This window comes from Haliaeetus albicilla, chromosome 7 (genome assembly GCF_947461875.1).
Source record: "Haliaeetus albicilla chromosome 7, bHalAlb1.1, whole genome shotgun sequence".
Taxonomy (NCBI): domain Eukaryota; kingdom Metazoa; phylum Chordata; class Aves; order Accipitriformes; family Accipitridae; genus Haliaeetus; species Haliaeetus albicilla.
The window spans coordinates 29,430,908-29,451,637 of NC_091489.1; the positions used below are offsets into that span (position 1 = coordinate 29,430,908).

General features: G+C 37.3%; 1 protein-coding gene across 13 annotated transcripts in view; it reads left to right on the forward strand.

Moving 5' to 3' along the window:
* KIF16B (kinesin family member 16B) overlaps window positions 1-20,730 on the forward strand; it is a 153,131-nt gene that overhangs the window by 57,242 nt on the left and 75,159 nt on the right. For all 13 annotated transcript variants that reach the window (XR_011325468.1, XR_011325467.1, XR_011325466.1 and 10 more), the window contains exons 13-17: window positions 11,197-11,316; window positions 11,883-11,934; window positions 13,684-13,821; window positions 18,070-18,152; window positions 18,353-18,441. Coding sequence is in view for 9 of the 13 variants with exons in the window: in XM_069787537.1 (XP_069643638.1) it covers window positions 11,197-11,316; window positions 11,883-11,934; window positions 13,684-13,821; window positions 18,070-18,152; window positions 18,353-18,441 (482 nt within the window). In the remaining 4 variants the exon portion in view is untranslated. The remainder of the gene's footprint in view (window positions 1-11,196; window positions 11,317-11,882; window positions 11,935-13,683; window positions 13,822-18,069; window positions 18,153-18,352; window positions 18,442-20,730) is intronic.

Consider the following 20,730-nt stretch of genomic DNA (forward strand, 5'->3'; position numbering starts at 1 on the left):
TTTCGGCCTTGGTGTTAGGGACTGATGCCAGATTATAGATTTCTCAGTATAGGTTGTTTTTATTTAATTTTTAAAGGACAATTCCCTTTGATACAAATCATACCTGTTTCTTGTGACTATATTTTTGGAATTATACTCTTGTCATCTTGCCCTTTCTCCTTTTTTTTGTGGGTTTATCCTCTTTGTTTGACCTACTTTTTTTTTTTAATGGACCCTTTGATCTAGTTTGGCATCTATACATATGATTCATTACTGTTTCTAATTAAAATTGAGGTCCTTGTATTACAATTACAGTTCAAGCATTTGGCGTCCCCTTATGCTGTTCTTTAAATCACTTAAATTACTATATTGGACTATTGCAAATGACAATGACTTGTTCGTTTTTATTTAATTGTTAAAATTGTGAAACAAACTGTAATTTCATTAAATGTAATTAAAAGGCATGGGCATTTCCTGTGTCTCTTTTCCTGGCTTTCAATCGTTTTACTGTAAATGCTGCAATTTAGAGAATTCAAGTCAATTGACAATATACTGTGTATATATATACAGTTTTTATTTGTATTTATATTTACATATGTATATCTTGTATACTGTTAATGATAGAATTTGAGTTTGTGTTTAGATAGGGTTTATTTCACTGGAATCTGAATTAAGGGAAGATGTGTATAGTTGCTAAGAAAAGTTTAGTTTCCCCAACTGAGTTTACTAGCTTTACAAAAGAAGAGTATCAACAATCCCAGTCTCTTCATGATGTACAACCAGTTGCTAATGCCTTTTATGCCAGCTTAAAGCACCAATTATTTTATACTTTGGGTACACAAAAACGGACAGTTTTTAAAGGGCACTTCATTCTGCCTTTTTGTAGCATCCTCAAGTGTTTGCCTGGAGATCAAAAGGAATATATTTTTTGCGGTTTCTGACCTTTTAATAGTCCTTTAATTTGCATTAAAAACTTCACGTAAGTGACAACTTGTATTTGCTGTCACTGACCTAGTAAAACCTAGCACATTATTTCTGGGGAAAAAGTAAGGTGGTTCCACCTTTGTCAATTACCAGAAAAGTCGTTATAAACTCCATTCTCAAAATGAAATGAAAGAAAAATAGTCTGCTAAAATACTACGTAGTGGAACTAAACATTTAAAGGTAAATGCAAATGTTAAATTCAGAACTGCTACTCTGACCTATGTTCATTATACTGAAGTAAATTATGGAGGGACTCAAAACCTTGACAAATAGTGCCTCCTGAATGGCTTATATTTCTTGGACTAGTGAGGAGACTTTAATTTTAAGGAATGCTTTTCTTGTGAAGACTTATTTAGACTAGTATATTTATTTCTGCCATATGTCTTTCAAAAATTGGAACAATCATAACTACCTTCTTTCCTGTAAATCTGTTGTTTTTTAAATAGTCATTTCCTATCTAATTAGTATATATAATGTTGTTTATAGTCTGTGATTTGTTTCTAGAGCTAGCTGGTCCTGGTTTCTCTGCTCAGTGTGTGCTGCATGTGGTTCTGTCCATCAGTGATCCCTGCTAGAAACAGCTGTAGGACTGGTTCTCATCTCTGTGGATGCTGGTAAAGCATTTGACCCTGGACCACATAGGAAGCTATTTTTTTATTTGGGAATTGTGGAGATTAGAATTTAAATAAAATAAAAATGGTTGTACAGAGTATGTGATAGAAACGGTTGTACTGGGAGGGAGGTTGGTAGTAGTGGGTTTTTTGGGATGTGGCGTTAGAGCTCATTTTTGGGCTTGATCATGTTTAATGATTTCTTTAGGTGTGTTAACTGGTGAAGTTTGCTGATATTAAAGCTGGGAGATGTAATTTGTCTAGCAGAGCATCTCACAGAGGATGGGATGACTCTAAGGATTAGAATAATAAAAGGGTGATTGATGGTAAATAGTTTGCAGTGCAAAATCATTGGGACTAATAAGAACTTAGTACACCATGGAAGGGGAGACTTTACTGTCATGAGATAGTACGCCTGCATGAAAGACAAATGAATCTTGGAAGGATCAGGTAGATGTTTTGTGCAGTGAGTGGAAAATAGGGGTGCCGTTGTACATGGTGCTGGCAAAATTGCATATACACTGGCAATGTGGCATATAAGTCATCAAGGTCAAGGAAGATGACCTTGAGAGGAGGTGTGTTAAATGCCTGGGTATGGTGAGCCTGCTCATATGAAAGGGGATGCTTGGAGTTTGGCCTGGTATAACCACAATAAGGAGATTGGATATGACTGCTGTCAGTGACTATATCAATGAATAAATGTTAGAGAAGGAAAATAATTATTTCAACTGAATGTCAATAGTGATGCTAAATACACAAGTATGAACTATTACTAAGTTCAGACCATATATTTGAAAAAAATTTACATTTTGTAAGATGAGAGCCTGAGTGTAATCTATAAAATGATTTATTATGGTGTTTGGGAAGTGCACTTCGCAACATAGGAAGTCACTTTCAGCTCTTCCCCTTCAGGCAGGAGAAACATTGCTGGTGTTTTAAGGAGAGGTAAAATTCCTGAAATTTTGTTTAAATTACAGAACTAATCAAGTAAGCTTTCTTGTGTTTTGCAGGGCTTACTGGCAACTTTACTAAAATTTTAGTATGCTTGCCTCTTAACATTGAGTGCAACTTCATTGGCTGTGTCTTCTTTATAAATATAATAATTATCATGTAATGCATTTGAAAATTCATAGTTGTCATCCATCTGTTTATGTAGTACTTTTCTTTCAGAAGAATTATATCTAGAATTATTCAGATAATTTCTGTAAATAGAAACAAACAGAAGTCTGTCTGCAGTGTATTCCTCTTAAATCCTGCTATTTTTAATCCATTAAAAATCTCTCCAAACATTAGGACTGTACCACCCAAACAATGGGAATAAGCTTTGAGTGGAAAATAACAGTTAGAAAATTTGTATTCAGAAGGGAAAAGAAATAATGTGGAGATGGAACTGGGCCATGGTCTACAGCTGTTTTATACAAGGGTGGTGAACTTGTTGCATAGTTGAGTTTACAAGACTGGCTTTTTTCAGAGCTCTTATGTAGACTTTTGACTTAGTAACAGGTTGCTGTTTTGCAAGCATTTGCTCAAACATCAAAGAACATGCAATAGAAATGCTTTGTGGGTTTTGCATCAGACTTGAGGCTTTAGCAATTACACGAGTCATGCAGAATTGCGTGCAAGTTGAAGTCCAAGACCAAAGTTAAAGAGGCGTTTTCATGAAAGACAGTTATTGTTTATTAATGCCATATGGAATTTAATATATTTGCAAACAACATTTTTAAAGCTTACATTAGAAAGGAACTGCATGCTGGAGGATCGTCTGTCTTAGATAAGTAAGCAAAATAATTCCCCAGTTGGAAAAGGCGGCAGGGGGAAACATGATGAAAACCAGTATTTTTTCATTTGCACTGAAAGCTTTCATATTTCACAAGAGTATTTGATTAACGTAGATGAATGCATGAATGTACCACTGTATGCAGGTTAATACAGGAATAATAAAAGCATTACATATTCCAATGACATATTTGGAAAATTTTGTAACTCTAAAGATAAATTAGACTTCTGTAGAATGCACAGATGATGCATACAATAATAAGATAATATTTTGTTGATCTGAGTTCCTGATTATTGGATAATTTAGTTAGGGTGTCAAAGCAATTCATTGTAACAAGAAAGCAGTAAATGTGAATAAGAAATATTTTCTTATGTTGATTTTTATGTGTAGTATCTAAAGAACTCATTGCTGTAAGAATTTTTTACTTTAAAAAATTAGTAGCAGTCAATAGGGACTGAGAATTTTTATTGGTAACGCAAATTTGTAAGGTATATTTGCTGATAATATACCTTAAGACACTAGGAAATCTGGTTTTAAATCGAACTTCAAATTTTCTTGTCCTTTGTGCCCTTGTTAAAGAAAAACTACACTGGTTCAGATTAAATACCCCTGTAGGTGAAGTAGGGTTTATTCAACAGTACTCGATTTTGGACCATAACACAGGGCAAGCAGATAGCAATCCTTCCCCAGAAAACTTCCCATGCTTTCTGTGTCTGCAGTTGTTGGAGTTATGGAACCACAGGTGATGGATACCCTATGCCTTTGTCCACAAGTACTTCCTTTTCTTTTCTCACCATTTCTTGAGTTCATTTTTTGCATCTGTGTAAATTATTGATGTCTGCAGTGTCCTTCAGTTTAACAAGGGGTTGCTTTTTGGTTTTGAACTCCTGCTGAATAATTCTCTTTTCTACTCCCTTGCATAAGAGACAGCAAGTGAGCACTGCTTGTTTGGGAATTCCTCCGCTCAGGTTTTGTACACATTCATCATGGTCCTGCCCTGCAGTTATGCCTCATTTTCTCTTTTTTGAAAGGGTTAACTCTGGAAATGCAATCAGTGTAGACCTCTTAGAGCACACATGCATGAACTGGGTTTGCCTGGTATAGGTATATCTTTTTTGTTGTAATTCAGTAGTACAACCCTCAGCTTTGGATTTGTCCAAAACTTCTGCAATGGAACTGTAAAATTAAGTCATCTAATGTTTTGCCATTCTGGGATGAAGTATATATAAATTTCTGACTTGAGTGAATGAAGTCCTGGGTTTTTCACCCACCTTGATTATGGAGTGACCAGCTGAGGCTGCTTCATCCATATTTCTTATTCTTGCTGTTTGCATAGCCTCTTTAATGCCATGTATCTGCTGGGTTTGGAAGTGAACATTTTTAGGTGCCTTTGAATTCTGAGCGGTATGGAATATTTTTTTCTGTAGGTATGAAACAATTGTTTATAGTGATTTAAAGGGAACACAAAGTGGACTGAATACGTAACTGGAGGAAAACCAATTAAGAATTAAGCACTTCCCTTGTGTACAGTTTACATCTATGTATTTTATAGAGGGCTTAATGTTAGTGCTGGGCCACTGAGTATCTTCAGACATTTTCGTGAACTCAGGATATAATAGCATATTTTCAATGAAATGAAATGCACCCAAAGTACCTGTTAGTGTAAGAATCTGCTCTAGTATAGTCTGGTTAAATATTAATGCAAAGACTTATGCCGTTGCACATTTTCACCCATAATTTCTTTAATTTGATATTACACATTTTTGCATAATTTAAATATAGACATCTGGACAATTTACTTAGCCAGCGTAATGTTATGTTTTACTGAAAGTGTCTGCACAGTGTATTCTCAGGACTGTGTGCCAGCAGCTAACTGTTCAATATTTAAATAAAAGAATTAAGTTTTTGCATTGAAAGTGTAACAGAAATTAAACTCCTCCAAGAGGTTCTGTTCATTAAAATGGCAGTGTGCTGCTTATGTGTACGCTTTAGTATGTGCTGGGCCAGTAGCAGCATATGTTTTCACTCTACTGGTAGATTGGTCAAGGAATGTTAGAAATGTCTTTTGGGCTCATTTTCTTTTTTAAATTTAATTCAATATCTTGTTGGCTAAAAAGTAAACTTGTGTGATTCTATTTTCATGTGTGTTTGTATGTATATAAATACATTTAAAGAAATCCTATATATCATAAAGGTGTTCTTTATCATGGGCAGTTGTATGTGGTGAAAACTAAGTATTAGGCTCAAATAAGTTCTTTACATGAACATTTTGTTTCTAAACTGCTGGAATGTATCTTAGCTGCAAGCTTGGAGATGCGTCTGTATCAGTTAATATAGCAAACTTAATCATAGAATCATAGAATAGTTTGGGTTGGAAGGGACCTTTAAAGGTCACCTCGTCCAACCCCCCTGCAATGAGCAGGGACATCTTCAACGAGATCAGGTTGCTCAGAGCCCCGTCCAACCAGACCTGGAATGTTTCCAGGGATGGGGCATCTACCACTTCTCTGGGCAACCTGTGCCAGTGTTTCACCACCCTCATTGTAAAAAATTTCTTCCTTATATCTAGTCAAAACCTACCCTCTTTTAGTTTAAAACCATTACCCCTTGTCCTGTCACAACAGGCCGTGCTAAAAAGTGTGTCCCCAGTTTTCTTATGAGCCCCCTTTAGGTATTGAAAGGCTGCACTAAGGTCTCCCTGGAGCCTTCTCTTCTCCAGGCTGAATAGCCGTAACTCTCTTAGGCTTTCTTCATAGGAGAGGTGTTCCATCCCCCTGACCGTTTTTGTGGCCCTCCTCTGGAGCCGCTCCAACAGGTCCACGTCTTTCCTGTACCGAGGGCTCCAGAGCTGGATTCAGTACTCCAGGTGGAGTCTCACCAGAGTGGAGTAGAGGGGCAGAATCGCCTCCCTCGACTTGCAGGCCTCGCTTCTTTTGATGCGGCCCAGAATACGAATGGTCTTCCGGGCTGCGAGCGCACATTGTCGGCTCACATCCAGCTTTTCACCCACCAGTACCCCCAAGCCCTTCTCAGCAGGGCTGCTCTCAATCCCTTCATCCCCTGAGCCTGTATTGATACCGGGGGTTGCCCTGACCCAGAGGCAGGACCCTGCACTTGGCCTTGTTGAACCTCATGAGGTTCACATGGGCCCACTTCTCGAGCTTGTCCAGGTCCCTCTGGATGGCATCCCAACACTCAGGCGCGTCAACTGCAGCACACAGCTTGGTGTCATCTGCAGACTTGCTGAGGGTGCGCTTGATCCCGCTGTCCATGTCATTGATGAAGATATTGAACAGTACTGGTCCCAATACAGACCTCTGAGGGACACCACTTGTCTCCGATCTCCATCTGGACATTGGGCTGTTGACCACTACCCTCTGGATGCGACCATCCAACTAATTTCTCTTCCACCAAACAGTCCACCCATCAAATCCATATCTCTCCAATTTAGAGAGAAGAATGTTGTGGGGGACTGTGTCAAAAGCCTTACAGAAGCCCAGATAGACTACATCTGCAGCTCTTCCCTTGTCCACTGATGTAGACACTTCATCATGGAAGGCCACTAGTTGGTCAGGCAAGACTTGCCCTTGATGAAGCCATGCTGGCTGTCTTGAACCACCGTCCTGGCCTACATGTGCCTTAATATAACTTTCAGGAGGATCTGTTCCATGATCTTGACAGGCACACAGGTGGGGCTGACAGGTTGGTAGTTCCCAGGGTCCTCCTTTCTACCCTTTTTAAAAATGGGTGCAACGTTTCCCTTTTTCCAGTCACCAGGGACTTCACCTGACTGCCATGGCTTTTCAAATGTCATGGAGAGTAGCTTGGCAACTACATCAGTCAGTTCTCTTGGGATTCTGGGACGCATCTTGTCAGGTCCCATGGACTTATGTATGTTCAGGTTCCCCAGGTGGTCATGAACCTGATCTTTTCTTACAGTAGGAGTGACTTTGTTCCCCCAGTCCCTGTCATGTGGTTCATCTACTTGAGAGGTGTGGGAGGAGAGGTTGCCAGTGAAGACTGAGGGAAAATAAGTTTTTGAGTACCTCAGCCGCCTTCTCATCTGTTGTTACCAGTTTGTCAGTCATGTTCATTGGGTGGTACACTTTCTTTTGACCTTCCTTTTCTGGCTGACATACCTATAGAAGCCCTCCTTATTTTTTGCATACCTTGCCAAGTTCAGCTCTAGGCACGCCTTGGCCTTCCTGACCCCATTCCTACAAAACTGGGCAGCATCCCTATACTCTTCCTAGGATACCTGTCCCTGCTTGCACTACCTGTGCACTTCCTTCTTGCGTTTTAGTTTGACCAGCAAGTCTAGACTCATCCATGCTGGTCTCTTGCCTACCTTTCCTGATTTCTTACATCTGGATCTGCCAGCTCTGTTCTGCTCCCTTGTCCCCGAGGGCAGTTTCCCAGGGGGTCCTATTGACTAACTCCTTGAACAGCTGGAAGTTTGCTTTCCTGAAATTCAGGGTCCTGACTTTACTCTTTGCCTGACCCATATCCCTCAGGACTGTGAACTCCACCAGTGTGTGATCACTGCAGCCCAGGCTGCCTCCAATCTTGATGTCACTGATTAGTTTACTTGCGTTGGTGACCATCAGGTCCAGTATCACATCCCCTCTGGTAGGGCTATCTTTTACCTGGCTTAAGAATTTATCTTTGATGCACTCCAGGAGTCTCCTGGATTGCCTACAGCTCATCGTGCTACTTTTCCAACAGATGTTGGGGTGGTTGAAGTCTGCCAGGAGGACAAGAACCGGCGGACGCAATGCCTCCTGTAGCTGGAGTAAGAAGGCTGCTACATCAGTGCACAAGGGATAAGATTTCACAGTAGTTGTTGTACCTCTCACAGAAGTGTTAATGAATTTACTACATCAGGATATTTCTGACTGCTGAGTCAGAGCTGAATTCAGAGAGACCGTCCTTTAAATATACAATATAATCCCCTTGTTTTAACTTTGACTCAAGAAAGTGTTTTCTTATGTACTGACTCAGAATTATTTTCTGAGTTTCTACTCTTTGAATGAGCCCATTTGATCTAGCAGCTCCTAAAGAAGAAAACCATTTTTTTTTCCTCCCCTTTTTCTCTCCTCACACAGTAGCCATTTATATTAACTGGAGTGCTCCTTTGTGGATAATACTTGGCTTTCTTTATATTCCACAGTTTATGAACTCATCTTAAGTATGGAGCGAGTACATGTACACTTTTCTGTTCAAGGATAATTCAAGCTAAGATACGTGCAGTACATTCAGATTTCTTAAACTGTACCTTGAGGTTTTTGCACATTTTCTGAATTAGTAATTTTCTAATAGGGACAGTGACCTTTCCTGCTCTTGTCATTTGACTTAGGGATTTATTGCTGCTTAAAATTGTGTTGCACAAATGAAAATGAATCAAATTGGGGCTCAAACCTAATAATTTCTCTGCCTTATAATAGCTTACATACCTTCAATTTATTTCAAAAGAGGTCTGTCCTCCTTTAGAAACATTCTTCCTATGCCATCAAGGATGAAAGAAGGGTAATTTGGCTACTTCTTTCTGGCCTTTTTCTCTTCTTTATTTCATTGTGGGAGAAAGTAGTAAAGATCTATCGTTCATGAGGTGTCTGTGATTTTGGTTTGGGGCAAAAAGGCACAGTTTGGCATTTGGAGTCGTTCTTCCGAAAGCTTTTGAATCTGGAATTAAATTTTAAGCCAAATGATTAAAGTTTAGCAGTTACTCCAGATACCTGATTAAGATTCAGGATTTTTAGTAAATTGTATCTGAAGATAAAAGCTAATTTACAGCAAGTATTGAAGAAATTAAAATCATAGTTAATCACAGCTTCTGTCCACTGCATTTATTATAATGGTTCCATCAACAGGATACATTCTGTGTGTGAATGGTAGCCATTTACAAAATAAGGGTTTAGAAACTCAATTAATTTGTGTTCTTTAATTTTAGATCTGAAAAAATAAGCGATGTGTCAATTTTAAATAACAATTATTCATGCTTTATTTCTGAATATAGTGAAAAATGTGTTAAGTGTTAAAGATTGGAAAATGAAGAAACATTTTTTTCTTTATTCTTAATTATTTGTGAGATATTTTTCTCACCTAGTGATAATTTCTTTGCCTCCTGAGATGACTATTGTTTCCTCAGTCAGGGATGTTGGCAAATGCTTTGTTATGCTGGGGAAAAAATGTTCAGCTTTTAATATTTTATCAGTTCCATTGGGCCAAAGGTGCCAGCAGTTGTGTAAATGGCCACCAGTCCTCAGTGTTTTAAGTCTTCAGCCTTGTCATAGGGGAACATTATAGATTATGTATAATAGTAGATGCCACTCAGTAAATACTTTGTGTGATAGGTATCTTTGACTGAAATTACTTTTTCACTTGAACAATGATTTAAGCTGTATTTTTTGGTTTTATGAGGTGACACTTTTATAATATCAAGGAATAGCTGGATGCAGTCTGAATGTCAGAGAGCTGCAGGGCAACATGAATCACAGCTTCTTTCTTGCTTTCTGAATGCTGGAGAACTTTTTATTTCATCGATGACCAGAGTGGGATTTCCCTGGTTTTATTTTGGAGTGTCTTTTGTACATTGTATCATCTCGCCTTGCCCAGGTGTATCCATACTTAGAATTTTTTAAACAGTGTCAATGTTGACGACTTTTTGTATGGTACAGGGAAATGAGATATTACATCTGTTTTCTTCCTTCAGATTTGCAGGTTGCTGTACTAGGGAAAAATACATACAACAATCAATCTGTTATTTTTTCTTACAAACAGTGTAGTGTCTTGTTTGGCTTCAGATTAGGCATATTGATGACTTGGAAAAGGAGTAGTCACGATGCTGTCAGAAAACTTACTTTCCATGTTTACTCGCACCAGGAGAAATGTGTGTGCCTTAATACGCAGAAGTGGTACTTGCTGACATTGCCTCTCCTTCCTGGGTTGTCAGTCTTCCTTGGCTCGTAAGGGCTTAGCTGTTTTACTTAGAAAAACACATTCATTTTGAAAGGCGGTGGGTGTACATGTTCAAAGCCTCTGTTGCTTTTATTGTCCAGGCCTAGAAGCCAATAGGATTTGGTTTAAACTTGAAAAATAATCTTCAGAAGTACTAAAACTTATTTCAAAGCTATAATTAATTTCTTATTTGTTGCATAGATTGTCTGATCAGTACTACATCACATGATATTTTATCCAATGTTGAAGTGTCCCGCTCATAGTCTTGCTGAATGATGCTTCATCCTACAGGTGGCAGTACAATGTAGCCCTAAGGAATTTTGAAAAATTGGAATTATATCCTGCAAATATTTCCTACATTTATTTACTGTTGTCAGTGCTTCCCTTATATTGGATGATGTTTTAACTGCTTAGGCTTACCGAGTTTTCAGATGTCTGGGGTTTTTATTGTGCAAGGTTCAATTTATTTAAAGGATTGTCAAAGAGTTTTCAGTTTTCTATTCCTTAGCTGTACTGAATTCTGAGGAGTTTTACGTTCTCCTTACCTTCATGCAAGGTGGTATGTAGCTTGCTTTTAGACAGCATTGCTTTGTTATGCTCTTGATGGATCTTCCTTATCTCTGGTATAATTCACCTGTTTGTTTGGTTTCTTTCAAATAACACCTTCACAGATTTCCTGAACAGCAAGCTTGGAACGCTTAATGGAAATAAAACAGTCACATTGAAAACGTAAAAAAAAAAACATAAAAAAAAAAAAAAGAAAATGAAAAAGCCTGCTTTTTTGGGGGTGATATTACAGAGAATAAGTTACATTAAACTTGGTTTAGAAAGAGAAGGAAGAGCGGTACTTCTTGCATGTCCTCATAAATAGATTTCTGTCCCTTACAGGAACAAACCTTGGCTCTGAGGAAAGAAGGGATAGGTGTGGTGTTAGATTCTGAACTGCCTCATCTCATTGGTATTGATGATGATCTACTCAGTACTGGTATCATCTTGTACCACTTGAAGGTAAATACACATCTGTGTTTTCATAGCCTTTATATACCTTGTGATTTTTTTCAGTAGACAAACTGTAATATTAATTTGCTGTCTAAATGTAGTGCTCATTACATTCATCCACCAGAGTAAGAAAAGCTCATTACATTTCTCTGCTAGAGTAAGAAAAGCTCTTAGGAGGTTGCAACTGATTCAATTAAAATACCTGTTAATTTACTGTTTAGGTATATCCTGAGGGTCAACTGGTTAACCAGAGATAGAAGTTTAAAATTTGTACGCATGGATATTTGTTTTTCATTCACCTTATTGTAAAGGTTGACTTGAAATCCAAATCTACATTAATTGCCTCAGAATTACAAAGATGGTTCTACACAGGACAGTTAAAACTTGAATTTGCTAATAATATTGTATAATAACGACTGTGAAAGCATTCTGAAAATGCTACCTGCTTTTTTTTCATGTGTGTTTAAACATATATTTTGTTCAGGTTACTCTGAGAAAGTGGAAGGATAACATATCTTTGTGAGGGAGGAAGGGAGATTTCAACTGAAAATAATGTGTGTTTCTCTGTTTATTAGGACGGCCAAACATATGTTGGCAGAGAAGATGCTGTGACAGAACAGGATATTGGTATGGAATTTGGCTTTGGTTTACATTATTTCTTCAGCTATGTGAACAAAGCTTCATACTTTTTTTCCCTTTTTAAGTTCGTTGTCTGTCTGTTCTTGCATATTTTAACTTCTAGAAAATTTGAGAGCTGAATTACATGGGATTTGCTTCAAGGAGCATGACTTCTAGAATAGCTTGTGGGCTTAAAATTTATTCATATCCATATACTTGTGTCATGGTTTAACCCCAGCCAGCAACTAAGCACCATGCAGCCGCTCACTCACTCCCCGCCCATCCACTGGATGGGGGAGAAAATCAGGAAAAGAAGTAAAACTCCTGGGTTGAGATAAGAACAGTTTAATAGAACAGAAAAGAAGAAACTAATAATGATAATGATAACACTAATAAAATGACAACAGTAGTAATAAAAGGATTGAAAGGTACAAATGATGCGCAGGGCAATTGCTCACCACCCGCCGACCGACACCCAGCCAGTCCCTGAGCGGCGAATCCCTGCCCCCCACTTCCCAGTTCCTAAACTAGATGGGACGTCACATGGTATGGAATACACTGTTGGCCAGTTTGGGTCAGGTGCCCTGGCTGGGCATGAGAAGCTGAAAAAATCCTTGACTATAGTCTAAACACTACTGAGCAACAACTGAAAACATCAGTGTTATCAACATTCTTCACATACTGAACTCAAAACATAGCACTGTACCAGCTACTAGGAAGACAGTTAACTACATCCCAGCTGAAACCAGGACAACTTGTTACTAATTTATTTCTTGGTTCTTTTGAAACAGCATTGTGTAAAAAATCCCATCCTTTTTCATACAGCACCTGTCACAGTTACTGCATAGTTATTCTCTTAACCTTTGTATAATGACAGTATTTTTATATTGTTATACCTAAAGTAGTCTTTGGACTTTAGATTTGAGTTGAAGAAAATTCTGGAAGTTGCTAAAAAGTAGGTGGGATTCTTGTACTGATTTTCTTATTCACTTCTTATGAAAGCAACTAACTGCCAGACCTGGACTGCCCTGCCACATATGTTGACTGAAGGCAGTTTCATTAAATAAACTGCATCCTTTAAGTCTCAGGTGAGAGATTGAGAGTCAAGTAACTTAGTTTAGTATGTATTTGTCAAAAGATGCCTGGATTAAAATTTCTATGTAAATTTCATAAAACTAGTGAACTTGCATTGCTTTGTAGTATTAAACGATATAGGTAGAGATAATCATACATCAGCTGAAGAAGAGACAGAAAGTAGCATAACTGATTGATAAAAGGCCTGAATATAATAGAACATAAGAACCTTATTTCAGCCATCCTTGTTAGTCTACAATCACAGATTATATCCTGTATTTTCAGATTTAAACATGGTTGCTTTAAGGTCAAGAATCTTTTGTTATTTCCCAGAAACTGGTCAAAATTGTCTGTACAAATACGTAAATTTTACTTTCCTGGTTGCTGTCAGAAGGAAAGAAGCATTTACTAATCTGGTGCTAAAACATAGGAGGAAATAACATTACACCAAAAAACCCCAAGCAACTCAACACACTTCTCTTTCCACTACAACAAAACGATAAACAGCGTTGACATTTTAGGCGTGCAGGATGGATGAAGGAAGGAAAAAAACATTGTACAGAATAAAGAGCAAAGATACTCTCAAATATGTAGTGCAATATGTCCCTAATAAATTGATATCGGTATGCTAATCTTACTAGCTGTTAAGAAACTCATTGTGTTATTTCATTTCTTTGTATTTAGTTCTTCATGGCCTTGATTTGGAAAGTGAGCATTGCATCTTTGAAAATCTCAATGGTACTGTGAATCTAATACCACTGAATGGAGCACAATGTTCTGTGAATGGTATTCAGATTACAGAGGCCACACACCTAAACCAAGGTATTACCCAGCACAATGTTATTTTTTATATGGTATCTTTGTTTCTTTCTGGCAACAACACTGTGTGTATATAAAGGGGTTATTGTTTAATTAATTTTAATTCCATGTCTTCTCAACTACAGCCCTAAACCATGAGGAGAGCTACAGAGTTTTTGTTCTGTCAAAGAATTGCCATGTGGTGAAAAGAGAATTCTTTACTAATTTAAGCCACTTCATAATCTTGAGTATGATTTGATAGTTACCCTTTGATTTTGTTCAATGTTTATACATAAAGTGAACTCCATGACAAATTTCTTAGGTTGCTGTAATATTAAGAAAAAGAATATTGGACTCTATAGGACTAAAATAATGTCAGACACACTGCTGCACCCGTCCCTGAGCTTCAGGCTGGTCCTACTTAACACTGTTGCCAAATCCTCTTGTGTAGCAGGAGATTCAGCTGGGGTATCTGTTCACTGCAGCTGTAGGGAAATGGCAAAAAGGGAGAGGCTAACCCTCATGGAGGAAATTTAGATAATTATAATTTTAATATAAAAGCCTTAAAATCTGGAAATGAAAAAGCAGCTGGGACAGCTGGGAACAAAGGTGTATTGTGTTGGCCTGGAAAGGACTGGCTAACAAGCCAGTGAGTGCTGCAGTGGAGGTTTGGGATGTTTTATCTTCCAGGAGCACCCAAGAATATCTTCCCATTTAGCAATGAGCTGAAGACCTGTTTAGAAGTGAGGCTGTGACACAGCTCAGCTGCTGAAAAACAATCTCATTTTACATTCCTGGAAGGAAGCTTTCAGAGTAAGCTTATTCTAACAAAGGAAGAATGCAGTGTTGAACAAGGAAAGTCTTGCATCTTTAATGAACTCAAACAAGTGCTTCAAAAGTCTGCTTTCAGAAAGTAAGGAGTTTTGGAGTAGAGAGGGGACATGGATTTTGTAAAGTGTCTATTTCTTCATGGAAAATGAGAGATATATATGCTTGTTTCTATTACAGATACTGGGGGGAAAAAACAAAATTCCAGCCCCCTTTGTTTTATGTTTGGGGAAATCCCATTGATAAATTGTTAGCAAAAAGAAACATTGATGTTAATGGCAAATAACACTGTAAACAATAAGAACTGAGTTGCAATGACTCATCTTTACTTTATCCTATTGCATTTCAAAGGCAGTAAAGGTTTGATGTGCCTCAGAAGAATGTAGGAGTTTGGATGCTATTTCCCTCTTCCAGGCATATGTAGCAACTTGATTTTTTGTATTGTGAAGAGTGGAAACATGACTTTTTTCCTCCCAGATTTCTGTTTAATGAAATTCGCAACTCAAAAGAAGGGGAAAGGGTTCCTTTGTGTTCCTAAATTGTGAAAAAACAGCTGCATAAGCTGACCTTAAGCCTGTGTAACTAGACTGAGTCTAACAGAAAGATGGCACCTATGACATCAGGTGGGCAAAGCTGATGAAATAACTAGTTTAATGACTCGTGCACAAACCGTGTATCCTAGCTGTGTTAGCATTTACTCTCACAGCATTAAGTGCCAGCCTCCCTAAATATCCACTTTAGGTACTGCTGATTAACTGCTCATATATTTAAATGTTTCCGTTCATCATTAATAACTGTTCATGTGAAAATATGTTAAGTTTTTAGACTGTCATGGATTGGAAAAAAAAGAAGCATAATAATTAATTACCACCTTCCTTCTACAGATTACTTGCAGCATTTGTGAATTCTGGCAAATGTGGCCTTTTTGTATAAATGTAACTTATTTATTTTTTATTCTTAAGAACATATGGTAGGATTTCTAGAGGTAACTGAATTAATATTCATGATTAGAGTTCGTTCTTTACCTTAAATGTATCCACAGCATAAACCAAGTTTTCAGGTTTTTAGGCCAAACTGCCAGCCCTTTACTAACCTCCCACTGCTTGTTTTTTATAGTTCATTAATAAAAAAAAAATAATAAAAAAATGAAGAAGTGACTTTTAGAAGTTGGTAAGATCTTAATTATAGTTACACTTGTTTGCCTAGTTCCAAAATATTGATCTGTGTAGGTCAGAGATGCTTGATAACGTTCAACAGGCATTCTTCTTTTATATATAAAAATCCCCCCCCCCCCCGCCCCATGCTCTCTGGTCATTTATGTGTTGGAGTCAAGCAGTTAAATTGTGAGATCAGAGCTCCACAAATGATAAAGTCTTTTTTGCTTAGTTTTTGTTGTTGTTGTTGTTGTTTTTAGTACTATCAATGTATTTGACAAACCTTTTTCCTTTGCCATTAAACATTCAAGGAGAATAAGAATTGTTGCTTACAGTAAATAAAAGGAAAGCAAACCCATAGCAAATCCAGTTATGTTTCCATGATGATGTTTATGCTGCACTTTGCATACTTGCATTCTGATGGAGAGCTGCAATGTACAACAGCAGACAATTGAACCTGGTACTTAGGAAATATCTGACTGCATGGTTTTGTCCAGGCTTTTTCCTAAAGAGGCTTTGATGCTGATGCTTATTGAAGTTCTGTCAAGTGGGAGTTAAGATTGTAGACTTTTTCCTTAATAACAGAATAATACAAAAATGATGATAGGATTCAGAGAAGTACTAAAAGAGAAACCTAGGAGTTGTTCATATGATCTGCCATCTGGGTTTGACTGTCAGGTGCTTGTTGTTAAGCTTCTTTCTCCTGTTTTCTTTTAAATTCATGAAGTTAGGAACACATATCTATAACTATATTCATTCTGAAATTTTAACTTATTTATTTAAGTTGCTTCCACCTAGTAAAGTGGTCAAAAATGTTTACAAATAATTATTTTTATCTTCATTTGAAAGTAACTGAAGGAATTTCATAGAAATTCTCACTGTCACAAAATTTCCGTCCAGGCAGTGAGCAGGAGTGGAACAGATAAATGTTTGGGACTACTGTGAGCATATGAAGCAGTGGTAGACTAAAACCAGTTTTAGCCTCTTCACTACAGCAGTCATGACCGTCAGGGAACCCTTTTAATATGCTTACATAAAAAGTATGCCCAGCACACTTCTTGAAGGAAAGGTCATCATATAAATAAGAGGTGGTATCAAAATGACTTTGCAATACAAACCTATGTACAGATTTATGAAAGGTAATTCTTTTTAAGATTAGACTGAGGTAAACTGTTCACATGGTCCAAAATTGAGGTGTTTTGTAGACAGCAAGAAGTGATGTCATGACTGTAGTGCTTTTTGCTGTTTATTTGCCAAGACTGAATGACCTTATTTGGGTTGATATTCCTAATTAAGCTAATTTTAACAGGAGCATTCCTTCTTAAGGACAGCATTCATTCTCAGATGGTAAGAATTTATTTGCAGTGAACAGTCTAAGTGCAGTTTTTTCATACTGTGAGTGTAATGGAGTCCTTTTTTCTCTTTAAGAATGCCTCATACTGACTGACAGATAAATGCTTGATTCTGTGGCAGTTAACTTGGAAGACTTTCATGTTACAACAGTAGTGAGACATCACTGACAATATACTTCCCAGTAGGAAATTATTAATCTTGATGCTGTTGTCTTTAAAATATGATAAGAATTGCCCAGAATCTCATTATTTGTGACCTGTACCTTAACTGATTAAATACAATAATAGATGTGCATTGAGCAATATGAATTATTCAAGGTTCTTCCTTCAGAAAATACCTATTGGGTATAAAAGTCTCATAATCCTATTTTGAGGGATGATAAACTTCAGTGTTGTTTCACATAGAGAAGAAAAAGGTAAGTGAAAGTACAAATTATAGAGCTCTGGAGCTTTCAGTTAGGTGGATTCAAACCTGATAGCGATTGGTAGTGGATGGACAAGTTTGTTCTTAGTCACATTTATGGACATTCCCATTGTATCTGGTACCTACTGGGGGCTTCCAAAGTAGCACTGTTGAAGAGTGTATAGATCAAATTGGGGCATCTGCTTTCACTGCTTCCTCTACCTATATTTATTCTTTAACTGAACTGCATGAACATGATTGACCTTTGTGTGTGTGAACATGTGTGGGTTTTTTGTTTTGGGTTTTTTTTGTTTTGTTTTGTTTTTTTTTAGTAGGAAGAGGAAGGGATAAACTATATAGATCAGTTAATGTAGCTGTCACCATGCATTGTTATACACTTGAATTGTCAAAACACATTTTCATTTTGTTCTTTGTTAATGGAAGTCTTTGCTTACATATTACATGTCTGAAAAATTGCATGGCATTTTCAGGTACAGAATGTTGTCAGTGAATGGTGTGTGTTTTTTCTCATCAGGTGCTGTTATATTACTTGGAAGAACCAATATGTTTCGTTTTAACCACCCCAAAGAAGCTGCTAAGCTAAGGGAGAAAAGAAAGGTGAGATTAAATCAGTGTTCAGTAAATTTAAACCTTTTCACAATTTCTTGCTAATATAGACATACCTCAATTGTTGTAGATTGATTTTTTTTTTTTATTTGCTTCACATACTTTAGTTAATATTTCATCAAGTGAAACAACGTAAGTTTGTAAGTACATCAGTGTTTGTCTAATATGTTTATTTTATGGTCTGTTGTTAGAGTGGACTGCTGTCTTCCTTCAGCTTGTCTATGACAGATCTTTCAAAATCTTGTGAGAACTTGTCAGCAGTTATGCTTTATAATCCAGGGTGAGTATATTCTAAAATGCGGTTGTTAAAATTCCAACCATTCTTCATTTTAGTGGTTTGAATGTTCCAAATGGCAATAATAGTAGAAAATATTTTGTTCTCAGGTTATGCTTGTTAAATAATGGGCTTCTGAATGAAGCCAGAACTTTTCAGAAATGTTATTTGAACTAGTCCATGCTAGAAAATGGGGTGAAGGGACACTGAGGAGCTTTCCATCCTGCTTAAAACTTCCTTTTACCTGGGATTTCTCCCAAATAACGCAAGTGTAACTGCACCAGTGAACACCCACACTGATAGATCTAGCATAAAGGAAGTTGTAGTACCTGGAATCTGGGAGACAACATTTGCATTATAACCAAGGCAGTTCAGCACAATAATGATACAGCAAATTTTACATTTATACTTTCTTCAGAAATACAAGTTAACTATTTTTCCTGAGAAAAATGCATTGTAAACTGAAAATTAAGATTTCTTGAGTTTGTATAGTACCAATACAATCATAAAAAGGCTGGGAAATGCATGTCTTATGTTCTCACCTATATAACTCCTAGTAGGTGGCCAAGTTAGGATGTGGAAAACAGTTTTATTATATAGTTAGAATGACATAGACTGCTTATTGTAGAGAAGCTGTTTTTAATGTTTTTACCAGTGTTCTTAAAGTGACTTACGGAGAATTGACGGCGTTTTGTTCTAATTTTTTTTTCAATAACTAGTGCCTGTGTTTTGAATTGAGTGTGAGATGAGGCACTTTAACCACCTATGCACTTTTGAAAAATTGGCTGTAAATTGAATTATAGGCTTGGATAGTGCAGCTTTACTCCCAAGTTTTACTGTGGGGTTGCTCTTTTTCCATTAGCATTTAGGAAGATTGGACAGGTAATAATAACTTCAAGTTAAACAATGTCTTAAATACAGTGAGTATGTGTAATAACACTGATAAATTACATCTTTTTTTTTCAGACAGAGCTGAAGGAGAAGGTCAAAAAGTTTATGTATGTTTTGCTATTTCTTTAGCTTTTCCGCTATTTCTTTAGCTTTTCCAATAGTTCAATCTAAAAACTTCTAGTGATAGTTGCTAGTACTATATTTTCTGTGGGCTGAGGAAAATTCCTGGCTCTTGTTTGTTACCTCTTGTTATTGATCAGCTACCATGGGCTTTTCCCCGACTAATAATGTTACTCTGGTACAATACTGTTATGAATAATTGCATTATACTGCTCAGTACTGACCTTGACTTTGCAGTCAGCATAGAGTAGGACAGACAGTTTCAGCATTGCTTCACTTTTACTCTTTCAAATTTGCAGCAAAATATAATGGCATGGGCAAGGCGCAGTTGAAGGTGGACTTAAGAATGATTTCCCTGCCCAAGAAGTTCATACTGTCTTCAGATAATGCCAAATTGTGTCTTATAGAGAGGATTTTTCCTGTAACTTATTTAAAAAACAAAAAACAAAAGAGAGAGTGAGAGAAAGTCTGGAGAGATACTTGCTTGTCTCAGATGGAGTAGATTGCAGCAAATTCTTCTTCCCCCTTGATATGTTCTGTGGAATATAGCTTCTTTTTTCCTTATCAGTTCTTCAAACATCTTGCTTTCCTGGAAATTGAACAGTGTGAATAATATAATTAAATTATCAATGTGTGCAGCAATTCTTAGAAACACTGCCGTTTTTCCCATCTGACACTTCTTCTAACTTTTATTTTCCTTTCTTGGGTGTGATTACGAGAGCATTGTTGCTGCTGAAATTGAGGCTAAGATTGGGTGAAATACCTTTCATATTCCTGAACACTTTCATGTCTGTGTTTTATTAGACTAAACTACAAGCAGAGAGTTAACTATTGATATTCTCCTGCTAGTCTGCATTCAATTAATCTTTGTGAACTGGCTTGCAGGAATAGGTATTTTGTCCTGCTTAATTTGTAAACACAAGAAAGGATTATGCCTAAGGCTCACATTACAGGAGGAATGTAGGTCTGCATGACTGTCACTTGTTTGTGAGCAATAAAACCTACCTGAGGTTGTTCCATAGTCACCATTATGTACATATGTTATTCTAAGCAAGGAAGCTCATGAGTCATAGAATAGTTTGGGTTGGAAGGGACCTTTTAAAGGTCACCTCGTCCAACCCCCCTGCAATGAGCAGGGACATCTTCAACGAGATCAGGTTGCTCAGACCCCCGTCCAACCTGACCTGGAATGTTTCCAGGGATGGGGCATCTACCACCTCTCTGGGCAACCTGTGCCAGTGTTTCACCACCCTCATTGTAAAAAATTTCTTCCTTATATCTAGT